The 13,110-nt window shown below is 46.8% G+C and overlaps 1 protein-coding gene across 4 annotated transcripts in view; it reads left to right on the forward strand.

The window, feature by feature from the left end:
- Positions 1–13,110, forward strand: part of PAPPA2 (pappalysin 2) — a 177,471-nt gene that overhangs the window by 52,060 nt on the left and 112,301 nt on the right. For 3 of the 4 annotated variants that reach the window (XM_090047138.1, XM_090047140.1, XM_090047139.1), the window contains exons 4-5: positions 8,588–8,733; positions 8,978–9,064. In XM_090047138.1, the coding sequence (XP_089903264.1) occupies positions 8,588–8,733; positions 8,978–9,064 (233 nt within the window). The remainder of the gene's footprint in view (positions 1–8,587; positions 8,734–8,977; positions 9,065–13,110) is intronic. The other variant, XM_090047141.1, reaches the window with a different exon arrangement.

Raw genomic sequence — 13,110 nt, forward strand, 5'->3', positions numbered from 1 at the left:
GATCTATGACCCCACTGCATTTCTAGCGTTGAGTTCTCACACAGTTTTGCTGGTGCTTCTCAACCCAGGCCTACAATGAACTAACACCTTTTTAGTACTGGAATTCTACACACAGTTACGCCAATGGACTTCACTCTTGATCTGAGGGAATGTCCAATTCCGAAGCCAGATTTACTTTCCACAATTCCTAAATTCCTAAGAACTCCATTTACAAACAGTAGGAATCACTCACCTGTCATGGAGGAAAAACCAGGGCCTTGGGCATTTCACTTGTTTGCCAGTGCATCTCATTTTTACCCTGTGATGCCCCTTGGAACTATAACTCCAGCCATCTCTCAGATATTTAAAAACATTTTTACTCCATACTTTCAGCAGCATCTGATTTCATGATTGCCCATTGACTCATAGTTTTTGTGGCTAGAATATGTGCTTTCCCAGGTCCATGAAATTCATACCTACTGATGTCAGTGAAGGACTCCCATGGCCTGTAGCGGGCATTGGCACAGGAGCTATGTGGCTCCCTACATCCTAAGGGAATGTCTGGCTATTATTCAAGCTTCCCTTATCCTCTCTGGCATGCTTTCTATTTGTCCACATTACTAGACATTGTCCAGCTTAGTGACAGTGATCCGAATTTGACTGGGTTGTGATGTTACTGTGATATTCATACACGGATGGCATAGTAATGACCCTTGGCCTGCAGGCTGGGCTTTGAATTCAGGGATTTGTAATGCAGCTGGATCTGAGGGGCTTGACAGGTAAAGAAGAACCTGAGCTTTCATTGAAACATGAGCCAGCCCAGCCCCGAGCTGGAGTGCCTCCAGCTGGTTCCATGGATGATGATGCATTTGCTGGAAAGCATCTCAGGGATGTCTTCCTGGAAGCCTCACTTGCTTTGTATGAGATTAGCGTGTCAATATGAGGATGGATGGCCACCACACACCAGGCGCCACCATCTAAGAGATCGTGGACCTGAAACACTATGAATTGCTCTACTTTACCTCTGGCCAAGTACTTTACCTGTTGTATATGTTCTGTTGGGACACCTGCCTAGCTATAAGTGCCACTGGTGATTTCTCTCTTCTTCCTGGAAAGCCCTGCTTGGAGATGCCTTCTCCATCAGCTGAGGTTTGGGAAATGGAGAGCCTTCCCCCACTTGCTGGGAGTGGAAAAGGGGTCTTTCCTTGCATAGTGAAACATGGCAAGGGATATAAAAGGATAGCCAGAATATCCAATGACTTCACTGGCTTGTGCAGTCAGTTTGGAACTGGCTGGCTCTCAAGTATTTCTTAGCTGTCCATTGAGGGCACTTGGAGAGCTTCCCCCCAACCCCACTCCCACATTCCCACTGAATTGTCTGCAGGGAAAAGCCTCCTATTTTTGAATTGCAGTGGAATTCCTGTGGAGTTACACACTGCATCCTTAGCAATACCCAGAGAATTCAGCTTGATTTATAGCACTGCATGGGATACATGCTGGCCTTGGTCTCCGTTCAACATGCTGCTGATCTCCTCTTGTTGGTAATAGACATTTTTGTGTCTACACCATAGGCAGGGGCCCAAGCCTTCCTACCATATGCTTATCAGTTAAACCTACCTGCTCTCCTCCCTATCCTGCCCCAATCCAGACAAAGGCCTGAGTCAGAGTTGCATAATCCAGTATGTGAAACCCGCCCTGACCAATGCAGTGCAGTACTCCCTTCCTTTTCCCTGCTGTGCATAGCCAATGCTTTTCTCCACTGTATGCAGGAAGGGACTACCAGTCTGACCTAATCTGATGAAAATATTGACAACCCTGGCCCTGGCCCTGGCCCTGGCCCTGTAGGTAGTGGTCTTCTGTCCTCCAGGGAGCTGTTTGCTTCAATCCTTGGCCCAGCACAAATGAAGTGCTCCAGGCTTAATAGCTTATGAGGACATTGCTGGTGCAGTGGCAGTCAGTTAATGCATGGCATAGCAGGGGGAAGAGTAGGGAGGATATTCCTGTTGCAATACTATGCAAGGGATCCCAGGGTGAGTGGATCTCATGTTCTTCAGACTTCGTGGCTTTTCCCATTTCCCATCCTGGCAGTGGTAGCTGAAGCTCCCAATGTGTCAGTAAGTTTCCTTCTGGCACCATCCTCAATATAGATGTTACCTTGGATAAGGTTAGAAGTCCTGCCAACCTAGAGTTTTCCTGATGACATGAAAATCCCATGTGATGATAGCATATCAGTGCAGCGTCATCCTGCACTGATGCAGCATGGAAACTGACATTACTGGTGGTGCAATGGTAAGACCTCAGGTCTGCTTCTGTGTCATAAGCACACTAATACTCAGGCACAGTTTCCATGCCTGTAACCATTCCCATAACTTCTCTTAAAAATGGACATTCTCCTGATGCTTTCACATATTGCCCTAACTAATGTTGGATCAGATCCTCAGCTGGCATCAAGCAGCAGGGCTCTGTTCATGTCACTGGGGCCAGAGCCCTGCTGATGTCAATGGCACTGCAGTGGAGTCATGGGAAGAGGAGCCCAGCTGACATGTACCAGTATCTTGTGCCCCATAAAGAAGAAGAATTTGTTTTGCTTAATTTGGAAAAACCTGGGTGACTCTCCCCTTTGTCCTTTGTCCTCTTGTTCTTTTTGCTACTCAGCAAAAAGCTATGCCTTTATATGTTTGTCTGGCACTCCATGAGTTTGTGTGTCAGCTCATGGCACTCTGCCTGCCGTCATTGTCATTCAGCTTGGAATCCCCCAGTTCATTAGAGGTGGGAAACTGTTCAGAGTTAGGGAGAGCTGCAGTTTAACCAGTTTGAGGGCCATGGGTTGGGGGGAGTTGATGCATCATCCTTCAATGGAAAATAATGGAATCACCAAGGAAGAGGGACAGCATGACACTGGCAGCTGAGACTGGTAAGTGACAAGCAGAGATGGGAGTCCCCTGCTCACAGATGCCAGTGGGAGATGGGGATTGAGGGAAATGGGAGAGTAGTCCATTCCAAAATTGTTTTGGTCTCCCTAGTATCTTTGGGGAGGCTAGCCAGGAGGATGTTTGTGCTTTCCATGCCACTGTGGGCGAAGTCAGAGATCCTTCCTCTAAGCCATTTCAGTGTCTCTGTGTTAGAGTTGTTCACCCCCGACATGGCCCTGAACTGTAGGAGTCTCTCAATGGAGGAAATTATAGTTATTTATAATTACGGGGAGAAAAAATGTTGCTAGTGTCAAGGGAACAGCAGGCGACAGCCAGAAAAACATCATGTCTCCAGAAGAGAGGCGGCAGGAATATCCCTCTGAACATGACTGACGTCAGCTCCCAGAATTTGGACGGCTCGTGAGGGTTTGGGGTTGTTTTTCCAAGATATCATAGGTTAGGAATCAACATTATTTTTAAAGTCTGTGTCCCCCGAGCAGCTCTTGTGCATGAGGGAGCTTTCCTCCCTCTATTTCTATTAAGTTTTTTTTTTTTTTGCTTCTGTTTCTTCCAAGTCCTCCTACAAAAATGTCCAACAGGTCTATTTTCTTATCCCTCTTTCTACTCCTCTCCAATTTTGGTTGGGTTGACAAGGTGGTGTCAATGTGGTGTGTGTCTGGGCAAGACAAAATAGATTGGTTGAGTTGTCCTAACATTGTTGCTTCTAGTTGGGAGCTCTTGGTCTTTGTTATTTAAATGGTGAGGGAAGCGTTTTCTGTAAATGCAGCTTGGCCATGGGAGCTGGTGGGAACTGTATAAGAAATGGGACACTCTCATCCCCACCCTTGAAGACCACCAAGCTGAGATTTTCAAAAGTGAGGCATGATTTGGGGTGGCTAGCTTTTGGGACCCCAACCTGAGACACTTCAGTGGAAAGATACTCTGCTGCTTCCTGAAAATCAGGGCACTCTAAGGTGTCTCAATTTGGAAAGCCTCAAAATGGAGGCACCCAAAATTACTAGTTGCTTCTGAAAATCCAGACTATTTCAGATCCAATTAAAAAAGGTTTTAATTGAAGAGGAAAAAAGCTCTCCTGGTGTTTAACTCAGCATAGAAAAGTGGTTGCATTGCCCTCACAATATCTCCCTCCCATGTAACTTGCAAGTAGCCAGTTGCTAGGGATGTACATTGATTTAGACCACTGTCCCTGATTCGATTTGGTTGAATCTGAATCTGAAGATTTGATGCTGATTTAGAGAATCAGTGATTCAGGCATAGACACAGCTTTAAATGTTTTTTCTACATACCTTGAGGTACCAGCATGGCTTGTGAATGCTGTGATGCTGGGGCACATGGAGCGTCCCACAGGAGCATGGGGGGCCCTCTATGTGCTTGGCGGTGAACCCAGAAGTGAACTGGACTTAATTCTGGTCCACTTCCAGATCTGCTACCAGGCGCACTAGGGAGCCCCCCACCCTTCTGTGGGGCACTCCATGCGCCCCAGCATCGCAGTGATCATGAGCCGCCTGCTACCTCGCGGTATGTAGAAAAAACATTTAAAGCTGTGTCTGTGTTTGAATCGCTGAATCTCTCCGAAGCAATTCGGAAGGTTCCAATTCAATTCAGAGAGATTAAAGGGTCCTCTGATTTGATTCGGATTCAGAGATTCAGCCACCAAATTGGGCCGAATTTCTACCAAATTGAACCAGGGACCAAAGCTTCGCACAGCTCTACCAGTTGCCTCTAAAAGAAGATACGAAGGAACATTTTCACCATCAATTGTGGTGCCAGCATTATTCTGCATATTTGTTCTTTAGTATTATACATTTGTGTGATAGTTTGTCAGAAATCTGTTGCTGCAAGTCATTAGAGACAGGATCAAAGACCTTCTTGGAGTCAATGGGAATCTCCATTGATCAGGCCCAGTATACTTTGAGAGTCCCTGCTATGAGCAGAGACTAACTCCTCACAGTATTTCCTGGGCCATCAGGTTTATGAACACATTAACAGCAAGAGCTGTGGTACACAATAAGAATGGGTTCCTGGCACTCACAGAACTGTCTTACACCTGAAAACCCTGCAGCACTTAACAAGGGCTCATCATTATTATAGAGTAGGTCCTGACTCCTCATTCATGCTGGGGAACATCTCACTTCACTAATCTTACTTCATTGGCACTATTTGTGGATTAAAGTACCAGTCAGCTTGGGTACATATGCTGGCTCATGAAGATGGAAAAACCAGCATACAGAGAGGTGGGTGAAAGATTTGCCCCAGAGCAGACACTGAGTTCCACACAAAGAAAGGGGTAGTAGCTAAGTCCCCTAGCTAGTAGTTTCTGCCTAACCTTCCCTGTAGACATTGTGAGAGACTTTGAATTGTCTTGTAGGCTGTTGTGAATGGACCCGGACATGAGTGCTGGCACTATCCTGTTCATTTTGGGATAGCCATGGCCCTTCTTTCTTTTCCCAAATTATGCCCCAAAGGCCCTTCCTTATCTAAAGAGTCTTCAAAAATGGACATCTTAGGTACTTCCCTCTCTCCTTCCCATCCAACGTTCTTCTACTCAGTGCAGCTGTTTACTCCCTGGACTGGTTGTAAAATGTTGAGGAAAGGCTGCCAGCAGCTTTGGCATGTGTCCTTCCCTATAAAATGGTCCTTGGCAGAGCTCTTTCCAGAGTCACAGCTTACCTTGCCTTTTCCATTTAGGGCACTGCAAGAGGTGAGACTTTGGCTCTTACACTTCTGTGCCTCCCTGCTTATCACCACTGCTTCAGACTCTTCTCCTCTGTGAGGGGTTAGGGCCTGAGCAGCATAGACAGAGCCATGTGGGGGAGCTCTTGGTACTCTCCCAGTTCTGTGCAGCCTGTGCCACCATTGCTAAGTTCATGTTTCCCTGGGTTTGGTTTATTATCTTATTAAGAGCCCAGCAGGGCCCTGTTGGCACTGGATTTGGACCCAGCCCTTATATCTTTGTTCTGGGTGAGCACAACCCTCAGTCTGACCACAGCACCTGGTAGTTGATAATAGGTGGATTTATTGATACAGAGTGATAACAGAAAAGCAACAATACAAACAATCCTATATCTACCAATCCTAGGGCTTGTCAGCACGGAGGCGGAAAGGGATCTGGGGGTCATCATTGACTCCAAGATGAACATGGGCCGACAGTGTGGAGAGGCAGTCAGGAAGGCCAACCGCACCTTGGCATGCATCCACAGATGCATCTCAAGCAGGTCCAAGGAGGTGATCCTCCCCCTCTGTGCGGCACTGGTCAGGCCGCAGCTGGAGTACTGTGTCCAGTTCTGGGCACCGCACTTCAAGAGGGATGTCAACAGCATGGACAGGGTCCAGAGGAGGGCCACTCGCATGATCAGGGGACAACAGGGCAGGCCCTATGAGGACAGGCTGCGGGACCTGAACCTGTTCAGCCTCCACAAGAGAAGGCTGAGGGGGGATCTTGTGGCCTGTTATAAAGTAGTCAGCGGGGATCAGCAGGCATTGGGAGAGTCACTGTTCCCTCGAGCACCGCCAGGAGTGACCAGGAATAACGGTCACAAGCTGGGAGAGGGTAGGTTTAGGTTAGATATCAGGAGGCGCTATTTCACGGTCAGGGCGGCTAGGATCTGGAACCAACTTCCACGAGAAGTGGTGCTGGCTCCTACCCTGGGGGTGTTTAAGAGGAGGTTAGATGAACATCTTGCCAGGGTCGTTTGACCCCAGTACTCTTTCCTGCCATGGCAGGGGGTCGGACTAGATGATCTGCTCAGGTCTCTTCTGACCCTAGAAACTATGAAACTATGAAACTATTAGAGTTAAAGTACATCTGGTGAAGATCCAGGTTGCACTCTGAGGCTCTTTCTCTTAGGTGTCAGCAGTCTGGAGGTGGGATGCAAAGGCCCACAGCCCCCCTCCAGTGGGGTGGATGAGACGGGCTACTGGTATGCCCTTGGTCCACGGTGGCCTTGGGGACCCTTCCTGCGGGACAGAGATGGGGGTGGGGACCCCACTTGGGGAGGAGAAGGAGGAGGAACCCAGGTGGGAGATGAGAAGGAACAGGGAGGGACCCTTTGTTATTCTCAAGTCTCTGCTTTTGTATTCTCCTTCACAATGCTTGTGAGGCCCAGGCTCTTACAAATCAGTTAACCCCTGCTGCTCATCTTGAACCCTTATAATCCATATATCTATACCTATAAGCCAATTCCCCCCAAAACAAGCCTTTAAATACTGTTTCTAAGCCAACAGGCTCTGTTTAACTCACTTACTGTCCAGTTTGTAGTTTGGCCAGATACTTCAGAAGGTGATGATAAGATTCCCTATAAGAGTAACTTTGCATCTAGCCCCGGCACAGCTGGCCAGGAAGAGGGTTGACAGCATAATCCCCTCTCCAATCTAGCTTCTCCCTGTAGGGGTCAGGCATTGCTGCTGCCTTCGTGCCCTTTTGTTGCCTGTTGTAAAGGAGATTGGGAAGTTGGTGGAATCATGGTGAGGTCCACTCTGAACTGACCAGAAAAGTTGGCCAGGTGCAGGGGGACAGGCATGATCTCTTTGTGGGGCAGGTGCTCTGGAAGACTTTGAGCCTTCCTGAAACATGAGTCCTCTGAGAAGATCCTGGTGCAGCTTGGCATCATCCCTAGAACAGGCCAGCATGAGGCCTGACAGCCATTATGAATTGTACCTAAGTTGGTGTGACGGTGAGTGCCATGCCTGATCCTATTGTCACCTCAATCCTCCAGAGATGGGCTTAGTGGTTTTGCAGTCTCACTGCAATGAATGACAAAGAGGCTTTTGCAGAGTTTCACCTTCATTGTATTCACTCTTTGGCCAGCTGGCAGGCAGCTTGTCTGCCCCAGCAGGCTCTATTTTGCACTTGCCTGTGCCATTTGAATGGCTTTGTCCTTCAGCCTCCATTGCTTGGGTGGATGCTCAGAGAGCTAGCACACCGGGGACATGGTATAAAAGTCCTACGGCAGGGCAGCAGCGAGGGTTTGTCAGTGAAGAAGATAAATGTGGTAGGAGTAGAGGGAGAGAGAAAAAGCAAGAATCTTCCTCCATGCTTGTTTCAAGGGGATTCTGGCCTTCTAAGGAGACTTGAGGTGACTCCTAAAATAAGCTAGTATATTACTACCTTTCCTCCTCACTTTTTTTAGAGCAATCCCCTTTTCTATCTCTAGTGTTCCCCTTCTCTTTTCTCTATGTTACAGCCCCTTCCCTTTCCCTTCTCTGAGGCAGTCTTTCCCTGTTCTCTGTCCCCTGGAGCCACTCATTTATTTCTCTTTCCATTTCTCTCCCTTCTCTTTTCACTCATCTTTTGGGTTTCCTTGTCCCATTGTCCAAATGTATATGCCTACTGTAGGAGCAGAACTCCACTTTAAACTATGGAACTACGATGGTTAACAAGAATGATTTATATTTGCTTAATTGCAGCCTGCCCAAACCCTTCAACAAATATGCTGTGACACAGCTTTAAGGGAAGGAGTTCACAATCTTGTGGGAAATCTCCATAGAATTATCCAAACTTTCTCAGACTTTCCTACTGTTTGTTGGCCCTCACAGAAAGCTTGTGATGGGTTCTCCAGGTCTGCTGCTGTTATTGTTATTCATGCACGTTTCCTATGATGTTGCCCTGCACCAGTCTATTCCTTCCTGCTGCATTGATACTTTTGCTGACTGTCTCCCAACCCCTGTCCCTGCAGGGCCTACATGAGTGTGAAGGAGCTGAAGGAGGCGCTGCAGTTGAACAGCACACACTTCCTCAATGTCTACTTTGCCAGTTCAGTACGGGAGGAGCTGGCTGGTGCCGCCACCTGGCCATGGGATAAAGAAGCCCTCAGCCACCTGGGTAAGGCAGCTCCCTCATGTGACACGTGAGTCTGTGTGTCTCCCTATGGCTGATCCACAGAGGATAGCTCCTAATTACTGCTCACAAAGGGGATGGAGAGGGCAGCGGGAACAGAGATCTGATTTTTGAAAGCCCATTGAAATCAATGGAATGGTTCTGATTGACCTCACTGGGCTTCAGAGGCAGGAGTCATGCAAGCCACTTAGCCGGGAAGCTGTCACATTTGAGTCAACTGATCCCTCAGGAAGCGGGCAGAAGAGAGGAAGAAAGATGCTTTGCCAGAGGGCCTATGGAAAGGACCACAAGAAAATTAACAGAAGCATCAGGCAAAGTAAGAGTCTCTGACTGTGGCGGTAACAAAGGAATTTGAGGATGTGCACAGAGGGAGGTTCAGGGTGCAGAATGTAAGGAGTAGGCTTAGCAGTGCCATCACAAGTCATGGGCCCACTGGGCATGGGATAATGCAGGACTTGGGCACTCAAGCACAACCATTGTCATATAGTGTCATAGTTTCATAGTCGGTAGGGTCGGAAGGGACCTGAGCAGATCATCAAGTCTGACCCCCTGCCATGGGCAGGAAAGAAAGCTGGGGTCAAATGACCCTGGGTAGGTGATTATCTAGCCTCCTTTTGAAGACCCCCAGGGTAGAAGCAAGCACCACTTCCCTTGATTAATTGCTTAGAGGCCCCCAATCAACACTATGTCCATGACTTCCAAAAGCCTTAAGGCAGCCCTTGGGCTTAGGATGAAAGATGACTCGGTCCCAACTTGTTGCAATGAAGCCAAATAAAAGTTTTCAGAAGTTCAAAAAAGTTCTTCAGATTTTCTTTCTTTGTGACCACAGAGTTATACATCTGATACATGCTCACATGGAGTGAACAAGGTCAGAAGGAGGGTCCTGTTCCCTCTTGCATCTTAGTATTCACCACTATCAAATCCAGTAGAAAGGCAAGACATTGCAGATGATGCAGCATGAAAGGAAAGGAAAGGGAGGCACCAGGCTTACAGTCGTAGTGTAGATCAACAGTGTATATGATTTTCCAGGTTTCTATTTATTTCAAGGACAACCAACCAACTGGAGACTCAAATGACCCATGAGCAGGCAAACGGCAGGTCTGGTCACTTGCTTTCATCCTGAGCCAACATCTGCTGAAGTTGATGGCTAGACTCCCTCAGATTTCAGCCACCTACAGGGTCGGCCTTTAGTGTCAGTCCCAATATCACTGGGTTAGTAGAAGTTGCTTCCCAAAGGGAAGGGGCATTTAAATGTGGTTCATGTTTCCTTCTTTTGGTTGTTGTTGTTGTCTTTTTTCTTCATTCATTCCTTCGTTTCTTTTTTTTTTCTTCTTTTTTTCGCTTTCACACTGCCTCTCTCACTTTCTGCCTCTTTAGTCTCAGGCTTTTCTGGCAGAGTATTTTACACTTTGCAGTCAAAACATCTTAAGTGTTTCTCAATAAGTAACTGGAAGTAATTACCCCTGGCACCTGCACGCCAGATCTAGACCTTCTGCTTTTACAAGTGCAGGATGTTCAACCCTAAAAGTTTTACATGATCATTAGAGACCAGTTTTAATGTTATTTTTGCCAGTTTTCCTTCTTCAGTGTGCTGAAAGCTCACAGCTCAGTGGATTTCAGGACCAGCTTTTCAATTGCAGATTGCTATAATTGTTTGTTAAAAAAGGCAAATCGCCATGAACTCTGCTCCCAGAAATGACTTTCTAAACTACTTGGGTTTGCCAGTAATCTTCTTACAACCAGCTCCTCAGCCTTACTCATTCTCTTTGGGACACTGTCAGTTGCTTTACTTTCTAGTGTACAAAAGAGTGGCAAGTAGTTGGATGAATCAAAGGCTTACATTTACATCTGGGACTAGAGTTCAGATCCCAGAAATAAGATTAAGCAGAGATGGACATCAGTTGTGAAGTTAGGATCAAGATCTGGAGCCAAACTTCAGCAAAGTTTGGAGGGGAAAAGAGGGGTTGTCTTGGCATTAAGCCAGAACTGGGAAGTTTGCATCTGGATTTGACCTTCCTCAACACTCTGGCATGAATGGTTTTTAGATTTAATGTCTGAGTCTACACATGCAGGCATGTGCAGTTTGTCGGGGCACAAAGTGCACATGTTGCACATTGAACTGTGCTTATATTTTGCACATTAAACTGTGTGCAGCTCTGCTAATTTGCAGTTCAGGGGCAAAATTTGCCCCTGGGATTTCCAAATAGCAAAGAAAAAAACCCCAGAAAAAAACATGGTGCAAAGCACACCAAAATAGCATGCGCTGGGACAAACACGGAGACAGGGGAGAAGGCACCCCTGGGTGTGCACTGGAGAGCACCCACACTGAGGCACACTGCGGCTGGCTGGCATACTGAGGAGGCTCCATTACACAAACAGCACTTTGTATAGTGTGTGTTAGGCAGGGAATTTGATGGAAAACAGCATAAGGTTAAATGGGCTGTTTTTAACTGGCAGATTAACAACATGGCGCACCCAAAGATGGTGAGGTTTAATGAAACTACTAACATTCTGGAAAAGGGAGAAAGAAGTAAGTAGTTGGGGATCACTCTTGACTAACCTGAAATGAGTCCAAGTTCAGAATCTTGGAAATATCAGAGGGGAACTAACCATAACCAAGCCAGATGAATGGGGAACATAGAAGCAGCTGAAATTCATTGCTGGGAAACATGAGGTAGTAGGTATTGGAAGAGGCTCATTGAATGACTCCTGTGCATTGCAGGGTTCTAAATAAATTGAACCATGTAGAGCAGAAACCCAAAGATGTCAATGAGAACCTCTGCCCAGAGCACAGCAGTAAGGAAAATGTTGGGGGGGCTAGAAAAAATGAGAGAAGAAAATTGAGAATGTTATAAGGCCAGCGTGTAAATCAGTGATCAACTTTACCTGCGTGTATAGTTCTTCTTATCTCAGAAGAAACATAGCGGAAACAGAACCAGTTTAGAGGAAGTCGGTAACAATGACCAGAAGCAGGGGAGGGGACACGAGAGAGTAGTGTTTACTTGAGAGTAATCAGATAAAAAGGGGACATGCCTGTTCTTCCCTTTCTTGCAGAGCTTTGGTGCTTGGTTCTTCCTGTTCCTTGAGCTCCTATTCTTATTCTCTTGTGAGGTCTGCTCAGCTCACCACCAACCCTGGCTTCTACCAATACAGGCAACCGCTGCCCAGTGCTCTTAATTGGTTCCTGAAAAACTGAGCATTAAATGAAAGGAGTGTTAAGCAAAACCAAAAGTATATGACGACCCAAGATAGCGACCGCAATTGTTTTTAATGACCCAAAATGGTGACCGCAAGTGCTATAGTGAAACTCGCTGAGCACTAAGTTAAATCGGGTGTCAATTTCAAATGAGCGTTATAGCGAAATAGCGCTAAGTGAAAGAGCATTAAGCAGGAGGTGCCTGTATCTACTTCCTCCCGTCCTCCTCCCAGGCAGTGGAGCATCTCTGGTTGAAAGCCCCAAATAGGCTGACTTCTTTCATTACAGATTTGTTCTCTCTTCCTTCAGTTTTGCCATCATCCTAGTGAAACTCCTCTGCTACTTCAGTTTAACTGGATCCCCGCAATTGCCATGTGAGTTGCCTCTTTACTACCTTTCTGCCCGCTGTCAAACCTTCTCCTCCTACCTCCACTTCTCTCTCTGGCCAGGATCTCAGTGATTTCTTCTAAAATGAAACTATGATACACTGTGACACGGCTGTCCAACTCCCCTGTCAGACACAAGACTCTCTCATATGCCCTTTCTCTCTAACCCTTCCCTCGGTGAACACTCTCTTACCTCCTCCTTTTCTCTCCTCTGGCTTTTCCCCCTCTCATTAAAAACATGCTGTCATTTCTCCTGTTAAAAGAGAGAGAGAGGGAGGAAGAGAGAGAACACACTACCCTTGATCCCACTTGCTTCTCCAGCTACTGTGCCATTTCCCATATCCCAGCATCTCTGGGCCTTTGAAAGCACTGTTTGCCATCACTGACTGGACTTCCTCCCTTTGAATTCCCTTCAAGACCTTCACTAATCTGGCTTCTGCCTCCTGCACTCTGCTAAAACTGCTTTTGCCAATCCATGTGTTTTTCTTACCCAGAGCTCAAATTCTTAGTCTCTTTTACTTGCCCAGGTTCTCTTGAAATGTTCAATTCTGCTCTTCTTCAATTCTTGTTCTCTCTTGTCTTCTGTGACTCTACCCTCTCCTGGCTTTCCTCTTTTCTAATTTTCCCTTCAATGTGTTCACAGAGAATCCTTCTCATCCCTCGCTCATCTTGTGGGTGTCCTAGAGGGCTGTGTTCTTAGCATCATCTAGAAGTGGACATTGAGCTGTTTTCTCTACACTGATGACTCACAGATCTAGCATAGGGATAGACGACCCCCCG

This window comes from Crocodylus siamensis, chromosome 5, assembly GCF_052110815.1.
Source record: "Crocodylus siamensis isolate JL-2025a chromosome 5, ASM5211081v1, whole genome shotgun sequence".
NCBI lineage: Eukaryota > Metazoa > Chordata > Crocodylia > Crocodylidae > Crocodylus > Crocodylus siamensis.